Source organism: Bufo gargarizans, chromosome 2 (genome assembly GCF_014858855.1).
Source record: "Bufo gargarizans isolate SCDJY-AF-19 chromosome 2, ASM1485885v1, whole genome shotgun sequence".
NCBI lineage: Eukaryota > Metazoa > Chordata > Amphibia > Anura > Bufonidae > Bufo > Bufo gargarizans.
The window spans coordinates 186,370,357-186,396,058 of record NC_058081.1 but is presented as its reverse complement, the minus strand read 5'-3'; the positions used below and the strand labels follow the sequence as shown (position 1 = coordinate 186,396,058).

The window sequence follows — 25,702 nt, the reverse complement described above, 5'->3', positions numbered from 1 at the left end:
GTAACTCTATGGCACAATCGTATGGGCGGTGCGGAGGTAGGGCAACCGCACGCACCTTATCGAATACATCCCGGTACTCCTCGTATTCAGGAGGCAACAGAGAGTCCGAGGAAGTACACAGCAACTTGACAGGCCCATGGATGCAACTAGCCCCACACTGCGGTGACCACGAGAGGATCTCGGCCGATCTCCAATCGAAAGTCGGATTATGCTTCTGGAGCCAGGGGTACCCCAAGACCACCGAGTAGTGTGGAGACGAAATAACCTGGAGACAGACCGACTCTCTGTGAACGGCACCAATGGCCATCCCCACTGGAAGGGTCTCCTGAGTCACGTGTGGCGGCAGAAGGGGTCTGCCGTCTATCGCCTCAAGAGCCAGTGGGGAACCTCGAGGCTGCAGAGGAATGGAATTGGCGGCGGCGAACACACTATCAATGAACAAGCCACCAGCACCAGAGTCCACCAACGCCTGGGTCGTCACCGAGCCCCCGACCCAGGAGAGGACAACAGTAATCAGTGGTTTGTCAACACGGGAAACCGGGGACGAGGAGACTCCACCCAAGATCTGCCCCCGACAGGATCTCAGGTGCGAGCGTTTCCCGGACGGTTCGGGCATGCCAACCGAAAATGCCCACCGAGACCACAGTACATGCATCGGCCCTCGCGTCTCCGGAGTACCCTCTCCCCCTCGGACAGGCGAGCAACCCCCAGCTGCATGGGTTGACCCCCAGACCAGTCATCCCCAGGAGGCGTGGGAGGAGAGGGAGGCACGGGTGGGACAGCAAACGTAGGCGCCAATCTGTTAGAAGGCCTCCGCAGGCTCTCCTTAAAGGAAGGTCTCTCCCTGAGTCTGGTGTCAATCAAAATCAGGAAAGAAATAAGGGACTCGAGCTCCACTGGTAGGTCCTTGGCTGCAATCTCATCCTTCAAGGCATCCGAGAGACCATGAGAGAAAGCAGCGACCAGAGCCTCATTATTCCAGCCCACCTCTGCTGCCAGGGTACGAAACTCAATGGCGTATTCAGCTACGGATCGTGAACCCTGTCTGATGGACATAAGGAGCTTCGCAGCAGAGGCAGCACGAGCCGGCACATCGAATACCTTCCGAAGAGAAGCAACAAAACCGGAAAACTCGGCAACCACCGGATTGTTCTTCTCCCATAAAGGGCTGGCCCAGGCCAAGGCCTTGTCCGAGAGCAGCGAGATCAAGAAGCCCACCTTTGATCTCTCAGTAGGAAAGGCATGTGGCAGCAACTCGAAATAAATGGCCACCTGGTTAAGGAAACCTCGGCACTGAGTTGGCTCTCCCCCAAAGCGCTGTGGAAGGGGGGCAGAACCGGTCATACCCCGAAACACCGCAGGTGCAGCAACAGGTGTCGGGGTAGACTCTGGCGCAACAACCGGAGCGGCAGTAGGAGCGGGCCCAGGAGCGACAACCGACCCATCGACAACGGAAGCTAAATGAGCCGTGCGTTCAAGCAGGGTTTGTAACGCCACAGCGAACCGACCCAACAGGTGATCCTGCTGATCAAGTCTGGCAACCAGCGTAGGTAGCGAGGATGGCCCTGTACCGTCAGAATTCATGGCTTGGTCCTAATGTCATGGAACCATGAACCAGACGTACAACAGAGATAGGTGGAATAAGAAGGCTTTATTGAAAATCAAGCCGTAGCTAAAGTCCAAACGGATGGCTAAACTGAAGCAGGGTCTTGCGTAGACGGAGGTCAGGAACCAGGGGGGTAGTCAGACGTAGCCAGGATCAGGAACCAACGGGGTAGTCAGACGAAGCCAGGATCGGGAACCAACGGGGTAGTCAGACGAGGCCAGGATCAGGAACCAGAAGCAGCAGCAGTCTTTGAAGCATGTGCACACAGGAGGACCAAGCAAGGAACTGAAGCCACAGACCTTCTATATATATGAGCTAGGCATCCAGCTCCTCCCAGTGGGAAGGAGGAGCCGCAGGGTGGGAGGCTACAAGAAACCCAGAAACCAAGATGGCCGCCAGCACATGTCAAACGAAGGAGAACAGTGAGAAGGTAAGACCATGACAGTTTACCTACACCACCACATCCACCTCCTCCTCCTCAACCTCCTACTCCATATGGACCTCGTCCTCCTAGATTAAGATTATTATTTTTTATATTTGTATGTATTTTATGTTATTTAAAGTCATTTACCTATCCACATTTGTTTGCAGAGCACTTGCCATGCTCTAAAACACATTTTGATGCCATTTGCAGCCTTCTAGCCCTTTCCATGAAATTTTTACAGCCATTTTAGTGCTCAAAAGTTCGGGTCCCCATTGACTTCAATGCGGTTTGGGTTCGGGGTCAAGTTCGGGTCAAGTTCGGAACTTTTTTGTGAAGTTCGGCCGAACACGTCGAACCCGAACATCCAGGTGTCCTCTCAACTCTAGTCTTTTCACAACATTTCCATTGCATTAAAGGTTTTGAAGAGAATTTGATACTGATGGTCTATTCTCAGGATAGGTCATCAGCGTCTGATCGATGGGGGTCCGACACCTGAGGGTTCCACCGATCAGCTTCTTGCAGCTTCACTTCAATGGGGCTTAGCACGATACCAAGCACAGCCGCTATACAATGTATGGCGTTGTCCTTGGTAAGCTGCACACTGCCATACAGTTTGTTCTGTTTCGATGTAACACAACCACATCCTAATGGATAGGACGCATCTGGTTGTGTTAACACCAAACGGAACCGGTTTGGTCTGGTTTTGAGATCCTCTGCCGGATTTCAAAACTGGAAATCAAAACACAAGTGTGAAAAATGCCTAACTCATCAGAAATCTCCTTTGTTCTCACCACAATACACTGACACAAATGTGTAAAGATCAAATTTTAATAGAACCCTGTCCTTTAATTAAAACAGGTCCTAACCATATATGTTCACATACTTTTGCCACTTACAGACATGTGATATTCGATGATTTTCCATAATAAATAAATAACTAAGTCTACTGTTTTTGTCTCATTTGTTTGATCTGGTTATCTTTATCTACTTGAAAAAGTGTGAAACTATCATTAACTTTTAGGTCAAATTTATGCAGAAATATAGAAAATATTGAAATGTTTGCAACTTTTCACTGTATATACAGTGTCTTGCAAAAGTATTCACCCCCCTTGACTTTTATTGTGCTTTGGTGCCTCATAACCTGGAATCAACATGGATTGTTTGAGGATTTGCATCATTTAATTTACAGAACATGCCCACAACTTTTAAGATGTTTTTTCTTTTTTTATTGTGAAGCAAACAACAAATAGGACAAAATAACAGACCAAGTCAATGTGCATAACTATTCACCCCCCTAAAGTCAATACTTTGTAGAGCTACCTTTTGTAGCAACCACAGCTCCAAGTCGCTTTGAATAAGTCTCTATGAGCTTGCTACATCTTACCATTGGGATTATTGCCCATTCCTCCTTGCAAAACTGCTCTAGCTCCTTCAAGTTGGATGGTGTGCTCTTGTGAACAGCAATCTTTAAGTCTGACCACAGATTTTCTATTGGATTGAGATCTGGGCTTCTTAGGCCATCCCAACACATTTACATGTTTCCCTTAAACCACTCAAGTGTTGCTTTAGCAGTGTGTTTGGGGTCATTGTCCTGCTGGAAGGCGAACCTCCATCCTAGCCTCAAATCAGGCACAAGAATATCCCTGTATTTAGCACCATCCATCTTTCCCTCAACTCTGACCAGTTTCCCAGTCCTGGCTGCTGAAAAATATCCCCACAGCATGATGCTGCCACCATCGTGTTTCACTGTGGGGATGTTTTGTTTTTTGGGTGATTTGATGTGTTGGGTTTGCCCCAGACATAGCATTTTCTTTGATGGCCGAAAAGTTTAATTTTAGTCTTATTAGACCAGAACACCTTCCTCCATACATTTTGGGAGTCTCCCACATGCCTTTCGCAAACTCACACCGTGCCTTTTTGTTTTTAGCTGAAAGTAATGGCTTTCTTCTGGCCACTCTGCCATAAAGCCCAACTCTATGGAGCGTACAGCTTATTGTCGTTCTATGTACAGATACTCCAGTCTCTGCTGTGGAATTCTGCAGCTCCTCCAGGGTTACCTTAGGTCTCTGTGCTGCCTCTTGGATTAATGTCCTCCTTGCCCGGTCTGTGAGTTTTGGTGGGCGGCCGTCTCTTGGCAGGTTTGCTGTTGTGCCGTGTTATTTCCATTTGGTTATGATAGATTTGATGGCGCTCCTGGGGTTCATCAAAGATTTGGATATTTTTTTATAACCTAACCCTGACTTTTACTTCTCAAAAACATTATCCCTTACTTGTTTAGAGAGTTCCTTGGTCTTCATGGCAGTGTTTGGTTAGTGATGCCTCTTGCTTAGGCGTTGTAGCCTCAAAAAAGGTGTGTATATGTAATGACAGATACTGTGACACTTAGATTGCACACAGGTGGACATCATTTGACTAATTATGTGACTTCTGAAGGTAATTGGTTGCACCAAAGCTTTTTATGGGCTTCCTAACAAAGGGGGTGAACACATACGCACATAAAAAATTTCAGTTTTTCTAAACAATAGTTTTATTTATATATTTTTGTCATTTCACTTCACCAACTTAGACTATTGTGTTCTGATCCATCACATAAAATTCAGATTAACAAAATATTGAACATAAGGCAGTAATGTAACAAAACACGAAAAAAGTCAAGGGGGGTGAATACTTTTGCAAGGCACTGTATAAACTAATATGAAGTAATATACATGCTATTGTTATAGCAATATAGGTACCTGAAATAGTGATGGTCTGAAAGCTTTCATTTACTTGCTGTTTACCTTCTATCAGAAGAATATGAAACTCACACTGACTGAAAAATGATATTCTTGTCTTCATATTATGTAGCTCAGCTTTCTGAAATGTTTCCTGGAACAAAATGTATAATCAGATTATCAGTATGCTGTAGTAATAAAAAGAGATGAGCAAATCGAAGCTAAAGAAGTCAAATTTGTTCCGAATTATAGGAAAAATGTGATTCTGAACGAATGTGAATTTTCTCACGCTTCGTGGTAACAAATCGCATTATTTCCTACAATGGCAGGTGGCTAAAATGGCATCTAAAATGGCGGCTACACGTGTGAGGACGTGGGTCAAGGAACTCTGGGAAGGCGGGATGACCAATAATGCCATGCATGCAGTCAATCAGCAGCCAGCCAGCCCGGTGATGTCACAGATCTATAAATACGGCTGCCATCTTAGAGTCTGCCATTCTCTATCGCACTTTGTTCGGGGACAGACGTGTATGCAGGCGCTAGGGAGAGTGAAAGAAAAACTAATTGTTAAAAAAAAAAAGGAAAGAAGCGATTTACAAGTGCAGGGAAAGGACAGTGAGAGGAATCATTTCACAGGCAGGGAGAGACGCGTGCACATGCTAGGGAGAGTCATAGGAAAATCCTCATTGTGAAAAAAAGCCATTTACAAGTGCAGGGAAACATTACTTGGGGATCCAGATAGTCTCATAATACCTCTCTGTTATTCCAACAATTAGTTATTGGGTTGCAAGTGCTATGTTGAAAAGCCTTTAGTGGCTTTTATCTGTGGAAAAACATGAATATATACACAGGTCACTTTTGCTGTTAACTGCGCTGATATCATTTAGTGGCCTATTTCAATACAATATGAGAAATATATACGCAGGTCACTTTTGTTGTTATTTACGCTAAAATCATTTGCAGTCATTTCTGGTGAAAGAGTATAGGGCGGTATTTCAGTAATACACAAAACATTTAATTAAAAAAAAAAAATATATATATATATATATATATATATATATATACGCACTACTGGTGAAAGAGTATAGTGGCCTATTTCAGTCCAACACAAAAAGTAAATTTTCAGGTCACTGCTGCAGTTAATTCTGTTGAAAGAATATAGGGCCGTATTTCAGTAAAGGAAACGCGCTGCACTGTTGAAGTTATTTCTGGTGAAAGTGTATAGTGCCTATTTTAGTCCAACAAGAAATATATTTTCTCAGGTCACTTCTACAGTTATTTCTGGAGAAAGCCTTATTTCAGTACTACAAGAAAAATATATACCCACTGCACTGTTGCAGTTATTTCTGGTGAAAGCATATAGAGTGGCCTTATTTCAGTAATACAAGAAAAATATATACCCACTGCATGTTGCAGTAATTACTATTGAAAGCGTACTATTCAGTTAAAAAAGAAATATATATACCCACTGCACTGTTGCAGTAATTTCTGGTGAAAGAGTATAAGGCCGTATTTCAGTGATACAAGAAAAATATATACCCACAGCACTGTTGCAGTCATTTCTGGTGAAAGTGCATAGGGCAGTATTTTATTTAAAAAAAGAGAAATATATACCCACTGCACTGTTGCAGTAATTACTGGTGAAAGTGTATAGGGACGTATTTCTGTAATACAAGAAAAATATATACCCACTACACTGTTGCAGTTATTTCTGTTGAAAGCATATAGGGCAATATTTCAGTAAAAAAAGAGAAATATATACCCACTGCACTGTTGCAGTAATTTATGGTGAAAGAGTATAGTGGCCTATTTCAGTTCAACAAAAAATATATTTACTCAGGTCACTTCTGCAGTTATTTCATACACACAGTTGACATTTGGTGTTATTTGCGTTCAAACCATTTATTGCCAGTTCAGTACAATAAGAGAAAAATATACGCAGTTCACATTTTGGTGTTATTTGCACTAAAAGAGTTTATTACCATATGCAAGAAACAAAAGCGAAAAATATACACAGTTAACTTTTCCTGATATTTATTGGCCTTTTTCAGTCGAATACGAGAAATATATATGCAGCTCACATTTGTTTTTATTTCCGTTATAATAATTAACGAGAAATATATCCTGGGCTTTTAGGGTTGTTTTAATTTGCTTTTAATTATTTTAGTCAGACAGAGAAGTGCCAGGACATGCACAGAGGTTGCAGCAGATTAAGGGACCGTGGCAGCAGGAGTTGCAGCGAGAGGCTTGAGCTCCCGGTGTCATCCACTGGTTGTGTCTTAACCAGCAACCAAGCGGTTATTGATTGGTTAACTCGGTCATCCAATTCATCCCAAGTGACATCGGATACCCCCAGCCAACATTTGGTGGGTTCGTCAGACACAACCCTTAGTTGGCATGGCCCGGGATCAGACCCTGTGCCCTCACCTGTCTTCAAACTGCCTCTGTCTTTTGCTGTTCCCTCAGCCACAGAAGTACTATCTGCTGTGGGCTCAGCTCTACTATTTAGCAAGGACGACCTACTCGAAGACAGTCAGCAGCTAATGTCCAGCCAATATTTGGAGGAGACATGCACCGCTTCCTACGCTAGACAGCCATGTAATGATGAGGAGAGTGGTGTGGTAGGTGGTGTTGCGAGGGGTCAGGCTCCTAACCCAGAGAGCATTGAGGAGGACACCAGTGACTTGCAGACACTACTCGATGTTGATGAAGCCAATCGCACTTGGGAGCCGGGTGAAGAAGGGGCTTCATCATCATCGGGAGAAGAGGGTGGCAGCTTGCCTACGAGGCAGCAGTTCAGCCAGCAACATGGTGGCATGGTTGGGAGTCAGAGGGGTGGCAGCAGTGGCAGGTTGGCAGCCAAACGTGCCCAGGGTAGACCACCCGCTTCGCAGCAGCCTAGCTGCCCAGAAAGGAGTGGTGCACGGATTCACGCAAGCAGCGGCACTAGCTGTCAGTCAGTGCGGAGTGTTGGGGGTAAAATCAGCTACTCGGCGGTGTGGCAGATTTTTGTCAAAACTCCAGACAAGGTAAACATGGTCATATGTCGAATCTGTGGAGAGAAAGTGGAGGCGTGGCCAGGGGGCCAATGTTGGCATTACTGCTCTGTGACAACATTTGCAGCGACACCATTAAGTGGCCTGGGACAATCGTGGCTCTGATGTGGTGGGCAAGCCTGCATAGTGAAGAAACTACTCACCAGCAGCAGCAGGTTGACCTGGAGCAGGACCTGAACCAGCAGGTGTGGCATACTTGGCCAGCACCCTGCCACCCCACATTGAAGATCCGCTGGACTACTGGGCAGCCAAACTGGATTTGTGGCAAAACTGGCAGAGTTTGCCGTGGAAAAGTTGTCCTGCCCAACCAGTAGTGTGGCATCAGAGCGGGTGTTTAGTGCGGCAGGGGCCATAGTTACCCCAAGAACTCCCCTGTCCACCCAAAATGTGGAGAGACTTATTTTTGTCAAGATGAATCAGGCGTGGATCGACAAGGATTTCCACTCACTGATGCCTGATGCAGCAGATTAGATCATCTCCACACCATGTCACCATGCCACTCTGTGTCCTCCTGATGCTTCCATCTCCACACTATGTCACCATTCCACTCTGTGGTATCATAAATAGTAATCCCAGCAGACGTGCTTGCTTCTCAGCGATTTGCTTTATTAACGGTTCACAGAACGTGTTTCGGCTTGTCAGTCTTCCTCAACTCCACAGTATAGACTGACACTTTCTCACATTATATAGGCATAGATCACAATCACCTTGCCACTTTGTAGTATCATGCTACTGCTGTTGCTGCCATCTCCACACTATGTCACCTTGCTACTCTGTGGTATCATGCTGCGGCTGTTGCTGCCATCTCCACACTATGTCACCTTGCCACTCTGTGGTATCATGCTGCTGCTGTTGCTGCCACCTCTACACTATGTCACCTTGCCACTCTGTGGTATCATGCTGCTGCTGTTGCTGCCATCTCCACACTATGTCACCTTGCCACTCTGTGGTATCATGCTGCTGCTGTTGCTGCCATCTCCACACTACATCACCTTGCCACTCTGTGGTATCATGCTGCTGCTGCCATTTCCATGCTATGTCACTGTGCCACTCTGTAGTATCATGCTGCTGCTGTTGCTGCCATCTCAACACTATGTCTCCATGCCACTATGTTGCCTCCTCATGCTGCTATCACGAGGGTATCGAGAACCACGCCTGACTCCGTTATACCCGGGGTCAGGAAGTCGCTGCGGTTGGCTGCACGCTCTATTTAAGATAGGGCTGTTTTCCTTATGGTAGCTTTCTGGGTTTGCTTTGCAAACCCTTTTGGCTCACTCAGGGATCCGTAGCTCCTTCTCCTCAGCTGTTTCTTGTCCAGCACTCCCAAACCTCCCTATATTCCTCTCTCACACTTCTCTGGTTGCCAGAGATAGAGCTTCCTGCCTGGACATCTATCCTGACCCACTGGAGCTGTGTTGCTGCGTTCTCTGACTGTTGATTCAGAACGCTACCCTCCGGATCCCTGTTGGACCTTTGTGGACAGTTGTTGTCGTCCACCTGGGTGTTTGTGTTTGTCTGTCCTCTCCCTGGTGTTTCCCTCTTAGTGCAGTGGTGAGGACTAGCGATCCCACCGGCCCATTCACTATCTAGGGCTCATTTCAGGGAAAGCCAGGGTTTAGGCACGTGATCGCCGCACGGGTGAGGAACCCGTCTAGGGACGTCAGGGCAGTCAGGTGCCAGCCGCAAGGTGAGTTAGGGGTCACCACCGTTCCCTCTCCCTTAGGCAGGGCTTTCCCTGTTTTCCTCCCTGTGCGTGACACCGGTCATTACAGCTGCCATCTCCACACTATGTCACCTTGCCACTCACTTGCCATCATCATGCTGCTGCTTAAAAGGCCTTAGACTGATCACCCACCCTACAATCTAATTAAAGTTTTGGAACCGACAAACCTAACTTGCTTTTGAGGGCTGCATTAATCAGGTTACCGTTGTACAGCTCTACAGTTAACTTTCCATCTGCATCTTTCTCAACAATCTGTGCCCTCACTCTTTTATCCAGACTCTGTCATTGTGTCACTACGTGGCCTCCTCATGCTGCCATCTCCACACTATGTCACCTTGCCACTCCGTGGTATCATGTTGCTGCTGCTGCTTGAAGGTCTTGGACTGATCACCCGCCCCACAATCTAATTTAGGTTTTAGAACTGACAAACCCAACTTGCTTTTGAGGACTGCATTAATCAGGTTGACGTCGTACAGCTCTACATTTAACTTTCCATCTGCATCTTTCTCAACAATCTTTGCCCTCAGTCTTTTATCCAGACTCTGTCATTGTGTCACTCTGTGGCCTCCTCATGCTGCCGCCACCTACAGACTCTGTCATTGTGCCACTCTATGGCCTCCTCATGCTGTTGCCAACTCCAGAATCTGTCATTGAGCCACTCTGTGGCCTTCTCATACTGCTGCGAACTTCACACTGTGTCATTGTGCCACTTTGTGGCCTCCTGATGCTGCCACCACCTCAATACTCTGTCATTTTGCCACTCTGTAGCCTTCTTGATGCTAACATGGACCTGTAAGACTGAGTTAAGACTTGAGTTATTTGGTCAGTTTTGGCCCTGTGACTACCCAAATAAGTGTGCATGTCATCCTCACTGACAGTATTATTTCACTAACCCAGCACACTCCCTATGCGTGTTACTGCAAGGCACAGTGTTCTACATCCATATAAAGGATCTCTGCAGCCCGGAAATAGACATTTTTTAACGTGATTCGCCGCAAATCAATTCGGATTGAAGCAATTTTGGGGGGGAAATTTGGCGAACCAGCCAAATCTAATTTTTTAGAAATTAGCTCATCTCTAGTAATAATGTGCAAGTAGCAGTGGCATGCCTAGGCTGTTTGGCCCCCGGACGGGTCCTTTATCTGGCACCCCCCACCAATACTTAAAAAAATGGTACCCCCTTACAGTAGTGGTGCCCTCATTGTACAACCTTCACAGTAGTTTTGTCCAGATATGTGCCCTCTCACGGTAGTTATACCCATATTGTGCCCCTTCAAGGTAGTTATGCCTTCACTGTACAACTTTCACAGCAGTTATGGCCACATTGTGCCCCCTTCAAAGTACAAACCGGATTCCCAAAAAGTTGGGACACTATACAAATCGTGAATAAAAACTGAATGCAATGATGTGGAGGTGCCAACTTCTAATATTTTATTCAGAATAGAACATAAATCACGGAACAAAAGTTTAAACTGAGAAAATGTACCATTTTAAGGGAAAAATATGTTGAATCAGAATTTCATGGTGTCAACAAATCCCCAAAAAGTTGGGACAAGGCCATTTTCACCACTGTGTGGCATCTCCCCTTCTTCTTACAACACTCAACAGACGTCTGGGGACTGAGGAGACCAGTTTCTCAAGTTTAGAAATAGGAATGCTCTCCCATTCTTGTCTAATACAGGCCTCTAACTGTTCAATCGTCTTGGGCCTTCTTTGTTGCACCTTCCTCTTTATGATGCGCCAAATGTTCTCTATAGGTGAAAGATCTGGACTGCAGACTGGCCATTTCAGTACCCGGATCCTTCTCCTACGCAGCCATGATGTTGTGATTGATGCAGAATGTGGTCTGGCATTATCTTTCTGAAAAATGCTTGGTCTTGCCTGAAAGAGATGACGTCTGGATGGGAGCATATGTTGTTCTAGAACCTGAATATATTTTTCTGCATTGATGTTGCCTTTCCAGACATGCAAGCTGCCCATGCCACACGCACTCATGCAACCTCATACCATCAGAGATGCAGGCTTCTGAACTGAGCGTTGATAACAACTTGGGTTGTCCTTTTCCTCTTTGGTCCGGGTGACATGGCGTCCCAGATTTCCAAAAATAACTTTGAATCGTGACTCGCCTGACCACAGAACAGTCTTCCATTTTGCCACACTCCATTTTAAATGATCCCTGGCCCAGTGAAAACGCCTGAGCTTGTGGATCTTGCTTAGAAATGGCTTCTTCTTTGCACTGTAGAGTTTCAGCTGGCAACGGCGGATGGCACGGTGGATTGTGTTCACTGACAATGGTTTCTGGAAGTATTCCTGAGCCCATTCTGTGATTTCCTTTACAGTAGCATTCCTGTTTGTGGTGCAGTGTCTTTTAAGGGCCCGGAGATCATGGGCATCCAGTATGGTTTTACGGCCTTGACCCTTACGCACAGAGATTGTTCCAGATTCTCTGAGTCTTCGGATGATGTTATGCACAGTTGATGATGATAGATGCAAAGTCTTTGCAATTTTTCGCTGGGTAACACCTTTCTGATATTGCTCCACTATCTTTCTGCGCAACATTGTGGGAATTGGTGATCCTCTACCCATCTTGGCTTCTGAGAGACACTGCCACTCTGAGAAGCTCTTTTTATACCCAATCATGTTGCCAATTGACCTAATTAGTGTTAATTGGTCTTCCAGCTCTTCGTTATGCTCAAATTTACTTTTTCCAGCCTCTTATTGCTACTTGTCCCAACTTTTTGGGGATTTGTTGACACCGTGAAAATTTGAATCAACATATTTTTCCTTTAACATGATACATTTACTCGGATTAAACGTTTGATCTGTCATCTACGTTCTATTACAAATAAAATATTGACGTTTGCCATCTCCACATCATTGCATTCAGTTTTTATTCACAATTTGCTTAGTGTCCCAACTTTTTTGGAATCCGGTTTGTACTTATGCCTTCCATGTGCCCCCTTCACAGTTGTAATGCCCTCTTTGTGCCTCCCTCACAGTAGTCATGCCCTCTCTGTGCCCATTTCCAAGTAGTAATGCCCTATCTGTGCCCCCTTCACAGTTGTAATGCCCTCTCTGTGCTCCTTCAGAGCAGTTATGCCCTCACTGTGCCCCCATAACAGTAATAATGCCCTCTGTGCCCCTTCATAGTAATAATGCCCACTCAGTGTTCTATAACAGTTATGCCCACCCACTTTACAAGAGTAATGCTCTCTGCCCCCTTCACAATAGTAATGCCATCTGTGCCCCCTTCACAGTAGTAATGCCGATGTGCACCTTCATAGTAGTAATGACCATTGTGCACCGTCATAGTAGTAATGCCCTTTGTGCCCCCTTCATAGTAATAATGCCTACTGTTCCTCCTTCACAGTAGTAATGCCCATTGTTTCCACTTCATAGTTATAATACCCATTGTATCCCATTTATAGTAGTAATGCCCATTGTGCCCCCTCCATAGTAGTAATGCCCGTGTGCCCCCTAATACTAGTAATACCCTTTGTAGTATTATTGCCCTCTGTGCCCCCTTTGCAGTAGTATTGCCCCCGTGCCCACTTTGTAGTAGTAATGCCCTCTTTGTAGTAATAATGCCATCAGTACCCCCTTTGTAGTAGTAATAATGCCCTCTGTGCCCCTTTGTAGTAATAATGCTCTCTGTGCCCCCTTTGTAGTAGTAGTAATGCCCTCTGTGCCTCCTTTGTAGCAATTATGCCCTCTGTGCCCCCTTTGTAGTAGTAATTCCCTATGTGCCCCCTTTGTACAAATGTTGTCCTCTGTGCCCCCTCTATGTTAGAAATTCCCTCTGTGCCCCCTCCATGGTAGAAATGCCCTCTGTGCCCTCTCTGTTAAAAATAAATAAAAAGTACCTACTCACCTTGTCCCGCTCCTGAAGCTCACAGTCCTCTCTCCCCTGCAGATACAGATCGGTCTGCAGCAGTGTATGGGTGGAGCCTATGTAGATTAACGGGCTGCAGGCTCCGCCCACACAGGCCAGCAGCGTGATCTGTGCCTGCAGGCTGAATGGTGGAGCAGGGAGAAGTCTTCCTTCTTCACCATTCAGTGCGGAAGTGATCGAGCTGAGTGACAGAACCACAGCTCCCTGTGCTCCAGCAATGAGCGCTTCTATCTATATTGATGGAATCGCTCATTGCTCCTTAGGCTCTGGCATCCCCTGACCGCCCCCCCCCCCCCTTTCCCCTTGGCATGCCACTGGCAAGTAGCAATATGGTTGTTCTCACAATGATATAACTTAGGCTACTTTCACATTAGATCTCCATAGCGGAAGAAAAAGCTTTGTATGGCTACTTCCAGCAGAATAATGCAGAATAATGCACCATGTCACAAAGCTCAAATCATTTCAAATTGGTTTCCTGAACATGACAATGAGTTCACTGTTCTAAAATGGCCCCCACAGTCACCAGATCTCAACCCAATAGAACATCTTTGGGATGTAGTGGAACGGGAGCTTTGTGTCCTGGATGTGCATCCCTCAAATCTCCATCAACTGCAAGATGCTATCTTATCAATATGGGCCAACATTTCTAAAGAATGCTACCAGCACCTTGTTGAATCAATGCCACGCAGAATTAAGGCAGTTCTGAAGGCAAAAGCGGGTCCAACACCATATTAGTATGGTGTTCCAAATAATTCTTTAGGTGAGTGTATATTATATTACATTTCCCCCATTGTTCAGTTTTTTAAGTACATTACTGTCACCGCCAGTTCTGTAAGAAGGTCTGTTAGATGTTCTTCTCTACCTGCATGACGGTCTTTGTTTTGGTTTCACTTTGTCATCTCCTTTCCTTCTCCCAGCTGTCACCTATTTACACTAATTGTCTCCCTTTATATTCCCTCCCACACTGCCTCACTTTGCGGTTTATACTTCTTCCTGGAATGTGTTCACTGCTGGAGGCTGCTTCTGCTGATTCCTCAGATAAGTCTGTTTCCTTTATTTGTCGTTCCTTGCTGGCTTGATTGTAGGTGACCCTGACTCCGTCCGCAATAAGTGCAGGGAGCCAGTGGTCGTGTCCCCTCACTATTATAGGGTTTTCAGGGGTTACATAGTATTAGGTACGTGGACATGCAATCATCTACCATAAAGACCTTGCATGGGCATAGCAGTCATGAAGAGAGCTCTAGGGATTTTATAGGGCTCACCCATATGCTCCTTAGTTTGGGATCAAGCCAGTCGGATGTTTATTTATAAGTTCCAGCTTTCTGCAAAACCATCCGTGACAATTACATTTTCATCCTTGGCAGTGCCCCTGCTGTCTATCCTTCTAGTCCACCTTAACTTGTATTAAGAGGTGGACTATCATGCTCCATAGATTCCCTCCTGTCGATTTGGCATAATGTACTCAGAGTGAAGCATGCAAGACACCTTTCAATCATTGATCCCTACTTCTAAATACATAGAAATATATAACTACAGTGCTGCCAATAATTATTCATACTCTGGCAAACCAGCAAGTTATTTGTTGACAGGAAATGACATAGGTGTCTCCAAAAGATAATAAGACAATGTACAAGAGGTATTATTGTGTGTGTGGGGGGGGGGGGGAATATTTCTCAGCTTTTATTTACATTTGAGCAAAAAGTGTCCAGTCCAAAATTATTCATACCCTTCTCAATAATCAATAGAAAAGCCTTTATTGGCTATTACAGCAATCAAACGCTTCCTATAATTGCAGACCAGCTTTTTGCATGTTCCACAGGTAATTTTGCCCATTCATCTTTAGCAATGAACTCCAAATATTTCAGGTTGGAGGGTCTTCATGCCATCACCCTGATCTTTAGCTCCCTCCACAGATTCTCAATTGGATTCAAGTCTGGACTCTGGCTGTACCACTCCAAAACGTTAATGTTGTTGTCTGCTAACCATTTCTTCACCACTTTTGCTGTGTGTTTTGGGTCATTGTCATGCTGAAATGTCCACTGGTGCCCAAGGCCAAGTTTCTCTGCAGACTGCCTGATGTTGTCGTTTTTTCATTGTGCCTTTTTACTGTGATTAGGTTCCCTGGTACACTGGCTTAAAAACACCCCCAAAGCATTAGGTTCCCACCACCATGTTTGACAGTGGGGATGGTGTTCTTTGGGTTGAAGGCTTCTCTTTTTTTACGCCAAATGAAGGAAACATCATTGTGACCAAACAATAACATTTTTGTTTCATCTGACAATAACACAGATAGTCAGAAGTCTTCTTTGTCCATATGAGCTTTTGCAAAGGCCAAGCAAGCTTTTGTCTGCCTGGTCTGCATCCATGGAACCCAGCAGCGTGCAGTGTCCGTTGGATTGTCTGCCTTGAGACATTGCCACCAGCAGAGCCCAGATTCACCAGGATGACCTTGGTGGTGATCCTTGGATTCGTTTTCACCTCTCTAACTATCCTCCTGGCCAGCACAGGTGTCACTTATGGCTTCCGACAACGTCCTCTGAGATTTTCCACAGTGGGGAACATCTTGTATTTTTTGCTCAAATGTAAATTAAAGCTGAGAAATGTTATTTTTTTCCACAATGCCTCTTGTACATTGTCTTATTAGCTTTTGGGAGACACCTATGTCATTTCCCGTCCAAAAATTACTGTTTGAATAAAAGTAACTTTGAGTCAAAATTTGCCAGGGGTATGAATAATTATGGGCATACTCTAAACAGTGGATAAGGAAATTGTGGTGGCATTACATACCATATACCATATATCTCTGAAGCTATATGTAAGTCCTCTTTCACACAAGCATTACGGGTTCTCTCAGGGTCTGTTCAGGGAAAAACAGATGGTTTTGCACGCAAGTTCGGTCAGTTTTGTCTGCAATTGAATTCAGTGTTTCAGTTTTTCCGCCTGGGTGCAATCAGTTTTTTATGCGTTTTTCACACCCATGAAAAAAAATATATCTACATCTCCTAGCAACCATCAGTGAAAAACGAATTGCATCACTTTCAATTTCTAGAATTATGAATACTTGAAGTACCTTAGAAGGTTCACTTAGGTTCTTTTCAAGTTTCTTCCATTTTTTCCCAGTCTCTTCCATGGTTAAGTCAACCTTTCACTGAATAGCTTTAAAATAAATTGTATTATTTGTATAGATAGCAAAAGTCAAAGATTCAGTCTTTGGTCAAAGATGATTTATTACTTGTATTGTCATTGAATACAAATAATTTTACAGCTCTACCAGTTTTTTACACAGCATGACTACACTACTATAGTCATGGACAAAATATACATATTTTCTTAAAGGGGTTTTCTGGGATTTTTATATTGATGACCTACCTTGGGATAGGTCATCAATATCAGATTGGTGGGGATCTGACATCAGCACCCCCTCTGATCAGCTGATTGAAGAGAAGGCTTGAATGGGAACGAGCTGTCCCATTGAAGCGAATGGGATGGCTTGTAATTACACCTGCTCACCGCTGTGATGTCGACAGCAAGCAGATAAACAATTAAGGGAAGGCTGCGCTCACACGGAGCACAGCCTTCTCTTCAAACAGCTGATCGGCGGGAGTGCCGGGTGTCCCGCTGATCTGGTATTAATGACCCATCCTGAGGATAGGTCATCATTATTAAAATCCCAGAAAACTCCTTTAATATATTTATTTATATTTTTCGAGCCACCTTGCAACACAAGAAAATAACAATGGTTGTGCTGGAATTACAACAAAAAAAACACTACAGGAAATAGGAGTGGTTTCATTTAATTATGTAGCAGTAGGCCAAAATTAATTAAAACAATCCTCCAAATCACAATAAATATTTCACAGTAGACACATAATGCATACTTAGTACTTGGTGCCCTCCTGTATATTCTTTCTGATGTGGTTCCTCTGATTTAGAGCCCCTCTCCATTTCTGTAGAATGGCTACCAGCTTCTCAAACTAGTCTATGGACAATGTGCATCAGTAGTCTTGGACACTCCACCCTTCTCTTGACTAGTCCATCCACCGTGTCTACTGAGCTTTTTTCCTGAATATCTATATGACCAAAAGTACTGTACTGTACATAATTCTGATTGAAATTAACTATTTAATATTTTTTTTTATTTTTTATTTTTTTTTTGCTGCAAAGTTTACCTTAGGGATGCATATAAGGTTTGTTGCATGGGGAAATGTGCACAGTAGATGCAGGGTCCTGGGTAATGGGAAGTTAATTATTTAGAATGTGGAAATAAACAATCCATAATTGATAAGCTGTTTATTTAGTCTCAATACTGCAAACATTCAATCAGCCTCCTGTAATAGGTTTTCATTAGTTATGCGGGTGGCTAGGCCTAAAGGCATTATTCTGAAATAATAATAATGAAATAAAAGATTATTTGTTTCTAACATGTATCCCCTAGTAAGTAATTTGTGCCTGTGATGTATAAAAAGGTCTAGGATACTGGCAATTAGAGAATGTATATAAGAGGACAAAAGCGGAAAAGCAATTATGATAATGCTTAAATTTACTGTAGTGATACCGTATATTAAACTGGATAGAAGTGTGGTCACCCGAGCAACAAAGTAAGGACCAGGTAATGACAATGTGCTATCTTAGCAACACCAACTGGGCAAGATGATCAGCGACAATAGCAGGAACATTGCTTTTGTGCTGAAATTTTTGGAAATGACACATGCTCCTTACATTGTTCATGTAATAAATGTAGTAGTGCAATGTTTTATTGAAAAAGTGCCATGACTTGCAGAGGAACATGTCTAGGAGTCTTTCCTCGCATTTCATCAATTCTTATTTGGCAAGGAACTCCCTCCTGGACATACTTTCTGCCATTGAACTGCTTGATCTGCAACGTTCCAAATTGCTAGAATTCCACCTTGCATATGCTAGAGTAACTGTATAGTGCCCTGGAGTTATAAATGTCTTGCTTTATTTCACTTGAAAGGGTTAACTTGCACAGTTTAATACTGTGTAACTGCGTTTTATATGTTGTGATATATATTCTGTTCATTTGCACTGTATTTGCGAGGCTCTTTAGAAAGGGATAATAAATACTGAGAGACTTTTGGGACTTTGAATGAGAAGCTGGTAATTTTCCACAGCTAGCATAAGGTTTAAAGACATGCATGTTTTGGAGGGAAAAAGCCAGACTTGTTTACCAGCAAAACCAGACAGACTGACCCTTTGAATGTCTGGTTTAGCTACAGACGTGGACAAAATTGTTGGTACCCTTTGGTCAATGAAAGAAAAAGTCACAATGGTCACAGAAATAACTTTAATCTGACAAAAGTAATAATAAATTAAAATTCTATAAATGTTAACCAATGAAAGTCAGACATTGTTTTTCAACCATGCTTCAACAGAATTATGTAAAAAAATAAACTCATGAAACAGGCATGGACAAAAATGATGGTACCCCTAACTTAATATTTTGTTGCGCAACCTTTTGAGGCAATCACTGCAATCAAACGCTTCCTGTAACTGTCAATGAGACATCTGCACCTCTCAGCAGGTATTTTGGCCCACTCCTCATGAGCAAACTGCTCCAGTTGTGTCCGGTTTGAAGGGTGCCTTTTCCAGACTGCATGTTTCAGCTCCTTCCAAAGATGCTCAATAGGATTGAGGTCAGGGCTCATAGAAGGCCACTTTAGAATAGTCCAATTTTTTCCTCTTAGCCATTCTTGGGTGTTTTTAGCGGTGTGTTTTGGGTCATTGTCCTGTTGCAAGACCCATGACCTGCGACTGAGACCAAGCTTTCTGACACTGGCTAGTACATTTCTCTCTAGAATTCCTTGATAGTCTTGAGATTTCATTGTACCCTGCACAGATTCAAGACACCCTGTGCCAGACGCAGCAAAGCAGCCCCAGAACATAACAGAGCCTCCTCCATGTTTCACAGTAGGGACAGTGTTCTTTTCTTGATATGCTTCATTTTTTCGTCTGTGAACATACAGCTGATGTGCCTTGGCAAAAACTTCGATTTTTGTCTCATCTGTCCACAGGACATTCTCCCAGAAGCTTTGTGGCTTGTCAACATGTAGTTTGGCATATTCCAGTCTTGCTTTTTTATGATTCGTTTTCAACAATGGTGTCCTCCTTGGTCGTCTCCCATGTAGTCCACTTTGGCTCAAACAACGACGGATGGTGCGATCTGACACTGATGTTCCTTGAGCATGAAGTTCACCTTGAATCTCTTTAGAAGTCTTTCTAGGCTCTTTTGTTACCATTCGGATTATCCGTCTCTTAGATTTGTCATCAATTTTCCTCCTGCGGCCACGTCCAGGGAGGTTGGCTACAGTCCCATGGATCTTAAACTTATGAATAATATGTGCAACTGTACTCACAGGAACATCTAGTTGCTTGGAGATGGTCTTATAGCCTTTACCTTTAACATGCTTGTCTATAATTTTCTTTCTGATCTCTTGAGACAGCTCTTTCCTTTGCTTCCTCTGGTCCATGTCGAGTGTGGTACACACCATATCACCAAACAACACAGTGATTACCTGGAGCCATATATATAGGCCCAATGGCTGATTACAAGGTTGTAGACACCTGTGATGCTAATTAGTGGACACACCTTGAATTAACATGTCCCTTTGGTCACATTATGTTCTGTGTTTTCTAGGGGTACCATCATTTTTGTCCATGCCTGTTTCATGAGTTTATTTTTTTACATAATTCTGTTGAAGCATGGTTGAAAAACAATGTCTGACTTTCATTGGTTAACATTTATAGAATTTTAATTTATTATTACTTTTGTCAGATTAAAGTTATTTCTGTGACCATTGTGACTTTTTCTTTCATTGACCAAAGGGTACCAACAATTTTGTCCACGTCTGTATGTAGTTATATCTGGAAACTTGTTTTTATCTGGAAAAACTGCTGTGTCATTGCCATTTAATGTCATTAAAGCTCTAATGTAAATCTATGACAGTCGGGAGTTGTAATAATGTATCTGTTTTCACCTAGTTTCTCCATTCCACTAAGTCCATTAGAAGGGTCTAGTTCAGCTAGAAACTGTATATGAGGAGAACAGTCAGAGCCCCTAGTGTGCTGCAGAAGAGGAGAGTCTGCCATACTATTGAGTGACCAGAAGAAGACGCTGACATGGGAATACTCTGCCACAGACCCTGGATCACCAGCCTTTGATCAGGATTTGAGATGAGCGAATTGAAGTTGACGAAGTGGCATTCGATCCAAATTGCAGGAAAAAATCGATTTGCACCGAATCTGAATTACCTCACGCTTTGTGGTAACGAATTTCATTTTTTTCTAAAATGGCTGCTGCATTTGTTAGGACATGGAGCAAGGAACTCTGGAAATGAGGGATCACCTACAATGCAATGCATGCAGTCAATCAGCAGTAAGCCAGCCCCTGTGATGTCACAGCCCTATAAATAGCCTCAGCAATCTTGGATTCAGCCATTTTCCAGTGTATTTAGTGCAGGGAGAGAAATTATCAGGCACTAGGGAAAGACTTTAAAACTTTTTTTGGCTGAATAGAAGTTCAGGGAAAGACCATTAGAAATGTAGGGAAAAGATAGGGCAGAATTATTCCACACTATATGAGAAGAACAATAGGGGAGTGTAAAGCCTGAGTAATAGGAGCAATTCTATTACACCTTGCTGCACTGACTGGGGATCCAAATTGCCATTATACTGCTGCTTTTAGGTTTGCAATAGATTATACCTCTATAATTCCAGCAAACCTTGCTTGTTATTAGGGTGCAAGTGCTGTGTGATACAGCCAATAACAGGGTGTATTACTAGGAAATATGTGTACGTCTTATTATCCGTTGTGCAGTGCAGTTATGTTCTAAAGCCTTTTTTTGGGGTGTATTAGTGGAAAAAAAGGGATTATTGGCCATTCAACAGTGCAGTCATATGTTTTAAAGCTTTTTTTGTAGTGTATTAGTGGGAAAAAAGGCTTATTTGCCATTGTGCGGTGAAGTGACAAAATTGCAGCCTTTTTTGGGGTGCATTAGTGGGAAAAAAATATTAGTCGTTCAGTGCTGCAGTTACATGTTATGAAGACTTTTTTGTGATGTATTAGTAAAAAAAAAGGGCTTATTTGCCATTCAGGGGTGCAGTTATATGTTATAAAGCCTTTTGTTGCTTCTTCTTAGCCTTTGTGCAGTGAAGTGACAAAATTACAGCCTTTTTTAGGGGTGTATTAGTGGAAACAAAAAAGTGTTATTAGCAGTTCAGCGGTGCAGTTATGTCCCGAAGCCTTTTTTGGGGTGAATTAGTGGGGGTGGGGGGGGGGGACAAGAGCTTATTTGCCGTTCAGCGGTGCAGTGATATGTTCTAATGCCTTTTTTAGGGTGTATTGGTGAAAAAATGGCTTATTTACATTTGTGCAGTGAAGTGACAAAATTGCAGCCTTTTTCATGGTGTATTAATGGGAAAAAAGTCTTATTTGCCGTTCAGTGGTGCAGTTATATATTTTAAAGCCTTTTTGTGGTGTATTAGTGGAAAAAAGACTTGTTAGCCGTTGTGCTGTAAAGTGACAAAATGAGTCTTTTTTGGGGTGTATTAGTGGGGAAAAAAAATGTGTTATTAGCCATTCAGCAGTGAAGTTATATGTTCTAAAGCGTTTTTTCGGGTGTAGTAGTGGAAAAAAGGGCTTATTTACCATTTAGCGGTGCAGTTATATGTTCTAAAGCCTTTTTTGTGGTGTATTAGTGGGAAAAAAGTGCTTATTTGCCGTTGTGTGGTGAAATGACAAAATTGCTGCCTTTTTTGGGGTGCATTAGTGGGGAAAAAAGGGCTTATTTGCCATTGTGCGGTGAAGTGACAAAATTGCAGCCTTTTTTGTGGTGTATTAGTGAAAAAAGGCTTGTTAGCCGTTGTGCTGTGAGGTGACAAAATGTAAAGCCTTTTTTGCGGTGTATTAGTGGAAAGAAAAGTGTTATTAGCCATTCAGCAGTTATATGTTCTAAAGCCTTTTTTCAGGTGTATTGGTGGAAAAAAGGGATTATTTCCCGTTCATTGGTGCAGTTATATGTTCTAAAGCCTTTTTTGGCGTGTATTAGTGGGAAAAAAGGGTTTATTAGCCGTTCAGTGGTGCAGTTATATGTTCTACAGCCTTTTGGGGGGTATATTAGTAGGAAAAAATGCTTATTAGCCGTTCAGCGGTGCAGTTATATGTTTTAAAGCCTCTTTGGGGAGTATTAGTGGTGGAAAAAAGGGCTTATTTGCTATTGTGCGGTGAAGTGACAACATTGCAGCCTTTTTTGTGGTCTATTAGTGGAAAAAGGCTTGTTAGCCTTTATTCAGTGAAGTAACACAATTACAGCCTTTTTTTGCGTGTATTAGTGGAAATAAAAGTGTTATTAGCTGTTTAGTGGTGCTTTTATATGTTCTAAAGCCTTTTTTGTGGTTTATTAGTGGGAAAAAGGGCTGTGTGGTGAAGTGACAAAATCACAGCCTTTTTTGGGGTGTATTAGTGGAAAAAAAGGGCTTGTTAGCCATTCAGCGGTGCAGTCATATGTTTTAAAGCCTTTTTTGGGGTGTATTAGAGGGGAAAAAAAGGCTTGTTAACTGTTCAGCTGTGCAGTTATATGTTCTAAATCCTTTTTTGGGGTGTATTAGTGAAGAAAGGGCTTATTTGCCGTTTAGCGGTGCAGTTATATGTTATGGGGTGTATTAGTAGGGGGAAAAAAAGGCTTATTAGCCTCTGTGTGGTAAAGTGAAAAAATTACAGCTTTTTTTGGGTGTATTAGTGGGACAAAAAGAGTTTATTGGCTGTTCAGTTGTGCAGTTATATTTTCTAAAGCCTTTTTTGAGGTGTATTAGTGGAAAAAGGCTTATTAGCCTTTATGTGGAAAAGTGACAAAATTACTGCTTTTTTGGGGGTGTACTAGTGAAAAAAAAATCTTATTAGCCGTTCAGCGGCGCAGTTATATGTTCTAAAGCTTTTTTGTGGCGTATTAGCGAGGGGGGAAAAGGAATTATTTGCTGCTGTGCAGTGAAGTGACAAAATTTGTCTTTTTTGGGGTGTATTAGTGGAAAAAAGTCTTATTTGGGGTGTATTGAATTCCTTTTTATTTATTTGATCTAACAGTATTTCAGACAGAGAAGTAGCAGGCCCTGTACAGGGGAGGGGCAGAGTCCTAGATGTTTTTAGGGCAGGCATAAGTTGCAGCAGAGTAAGGGGTCATTTCGAGAGGCCTGAGCTCCCGGTGTCATTTAGTGGTTGTGTTTTGTCCAGCAACCCAGCGGTGCTTCAATGGTTGACTTGGTCATCCACTTCGTCCCAAGTGACATCAGACACTCTCAGCCAAGATTCAGACACAACCCTTAGTTGGCATAGCCTGGGAGCAGGCCCTGTGCCCTCAACCTGCCTCTGTTCTTTTCTGTTCCCTCAGCCAGGCAAGTATTATATGCTGTGGGCTCAGCTCCACTATACAGCGAGGACAAACTACTAGAGGACAGTCAGCAGCTACTGCCCAGCCAAGATCTGGAGGAGACATAAGCTGCTTCTTCCGGTAGGCTGGCAAGTAGTGATGAGGAGAGTGTTGTGGGATCTGGTGCTACGAGCGGTCAGGTTTCTGGCTCAGAGACCGTTGTGGAGGACATTAGTGATGTGCAGACAGTACTCGATGATGATATAGCCGATCGCAATTGGGAGCCTGGTGACAAAGGAGAAGAGTGTGGCAGCTTGCGCATGAGGCATTGAGGCAGCGGTGGAACCAGCAAGTCAGTAGCTTGTCCGGGTGTCAGCAGGGTAGCAACAGTGGGAGGTCGGGAGCCAAACGTGCCCAAGGTAGACCACCCACTTCACAGGAGCCTACATGCCCAGAAAGTAGTGGTGCAGGGGTTCACGGAGGCAGCGGCCATAGAAGTCAGTCAGTGCGGAGTGTTGGGGGTAAAATCACCTACTCGGTGCAGTGGCGATTTTTTGTTAAGCCACCGGAGGAAGTGAACATGGCCATTTGCCGAATCTGTGGGAAGAAGGTAAACGATGCAGCATCATCATGAAGTTACCTAGGAGAACCGTGGCTCTGATGTGGTGGTCCAGCCTTCCTCAACAGCCGCTGCATCACCCAGAGGCACGGACAGACAGTCAAGGCTCCATCACCTCAGCCGAAGGGAGATGTTTCTCCTTCCCATCATCTGCTGGTCTTCATGCTCCTGCTCCTCCTAGTCAGTCATTCCATCAGCAAGTGATCACTGAAGGGATTGCCAAGAGACAACAGTATGCGTGCACTCATCCAACAGAGCAGATTTTGAAAGTGCTCCTGGCCAAGTTGCTGGTGCTGCAGTAACTCTATTTCCAAGTGGTGGACTCTGCACCTTTCAGAGAACTGATGGTTTGTACCGAGTTGAGGATGGAGAATCCCAAGCCATCATTTTTTCTTCCAAAAAGGCAGTACCAGCCCTGCACACATATGTAGAACAGAAGGTGGGCCAGTCCTTAAGCCTGTTGGTGTCTGCCGACGTGTGGAGCTATAACTACGGTCAAGGACAATATATGTCCTTTACAGCCCACTTGGTAAATGTGGTTCCTGCCCAGCCACACCAGCAACTTGGCCATATGATGCCGCTTCCGCCTCTGTGTTCTCACGCCATTGGCGTGTCCGCATCTGCCTCCTCATCCACCACCATGTCCTCAGCCTCCACTGCAGGGACAATTCACAGTGCGCCTCCAGCATACCATATGTGCAAGGCACAGCAGTGTCACACTGTTCTACACCTCGTTTGCCTGGGCAAATGGAGTCACACAGGGGAGGAACTGCTCCGTGTCCTTTATCAAGAAATCGAATGGCTTTCTCCACGACAACTCAAAATCGGAACCATGGTGACCGACAACGGGAATATCATGGTGTCAGCACTGCGTAAAGGAGGGCTGAGCCATGCGCCCTGAATGGAGCATGTGTTCAATCTGTTGTCAAGTGGTTCCTGAAGACTTCCACACATCTGCAAGACATCCTAAAAAATGGCCAGGAAACTTTGCATGCAGCCACTCGTACACCGCAAAGCACACCTACCTTGAGCTTCAGCGGCAGAACGACATCCCCCAACATAGGCTGATATGTGACATTTCGACCCATTGGAATTCCATATGTTTGACCGACTATACGAACAGAGAAAAGCCAAAATGATTTCTTGATGATCAAAGTAGACAGGAGTACTCCCCGTTGTAACTGCAATGTCAGCCAGTGGCAGCTCATGCGTGACACCTGCCTTTTGCTCAGGCACTTTGAGGAGGCCACGTTATTTGTCAGGACTGCGGGATGAACAACATCCTTCCC

General features: G+C 43.9%; 1 protein-coding gene across 14 annotated transcripts in view; it reads right to left on the bottom strand.

Moving 5' to 3' along the window:
• Positions 1–25,702, bottom strand: part of LOC122927676 (proto-oncogene Mas-like) — a 248,088-nt gene that overhangs the window by 141,062 nt on the left and 81,324 nt on the right. For 5 of the 14 annotated variants that reach the window (XM_044279759.1, XM_044279761.1, XM_044279755.1 and 2 more), the window contains exons 2-3: positions 16,486–16,571; positions 4,766–4,898 (exon numbers count right to left, since the gene is read on the bottom strand). In XM_044279759.1, the coding sequence (XP_044135694.1) occupies positions 4,766–4,898; positions 16,486–16,545 (193 nt within the window). In that variant the 5' untranslated portion in view covers positions 16,546–16,571. Of the gene's footprint in view, positions 1–4,765; positions 4,899–5,497; positions 5,568–16,485; positions 16,572–25,702 lie in introns of all 14 variants that reach the window. The other 9 variants (XM_044279751.1, XM_044279752.1, XM_044279748.1 and 6 more) reach the window with 4 other exon arrangements.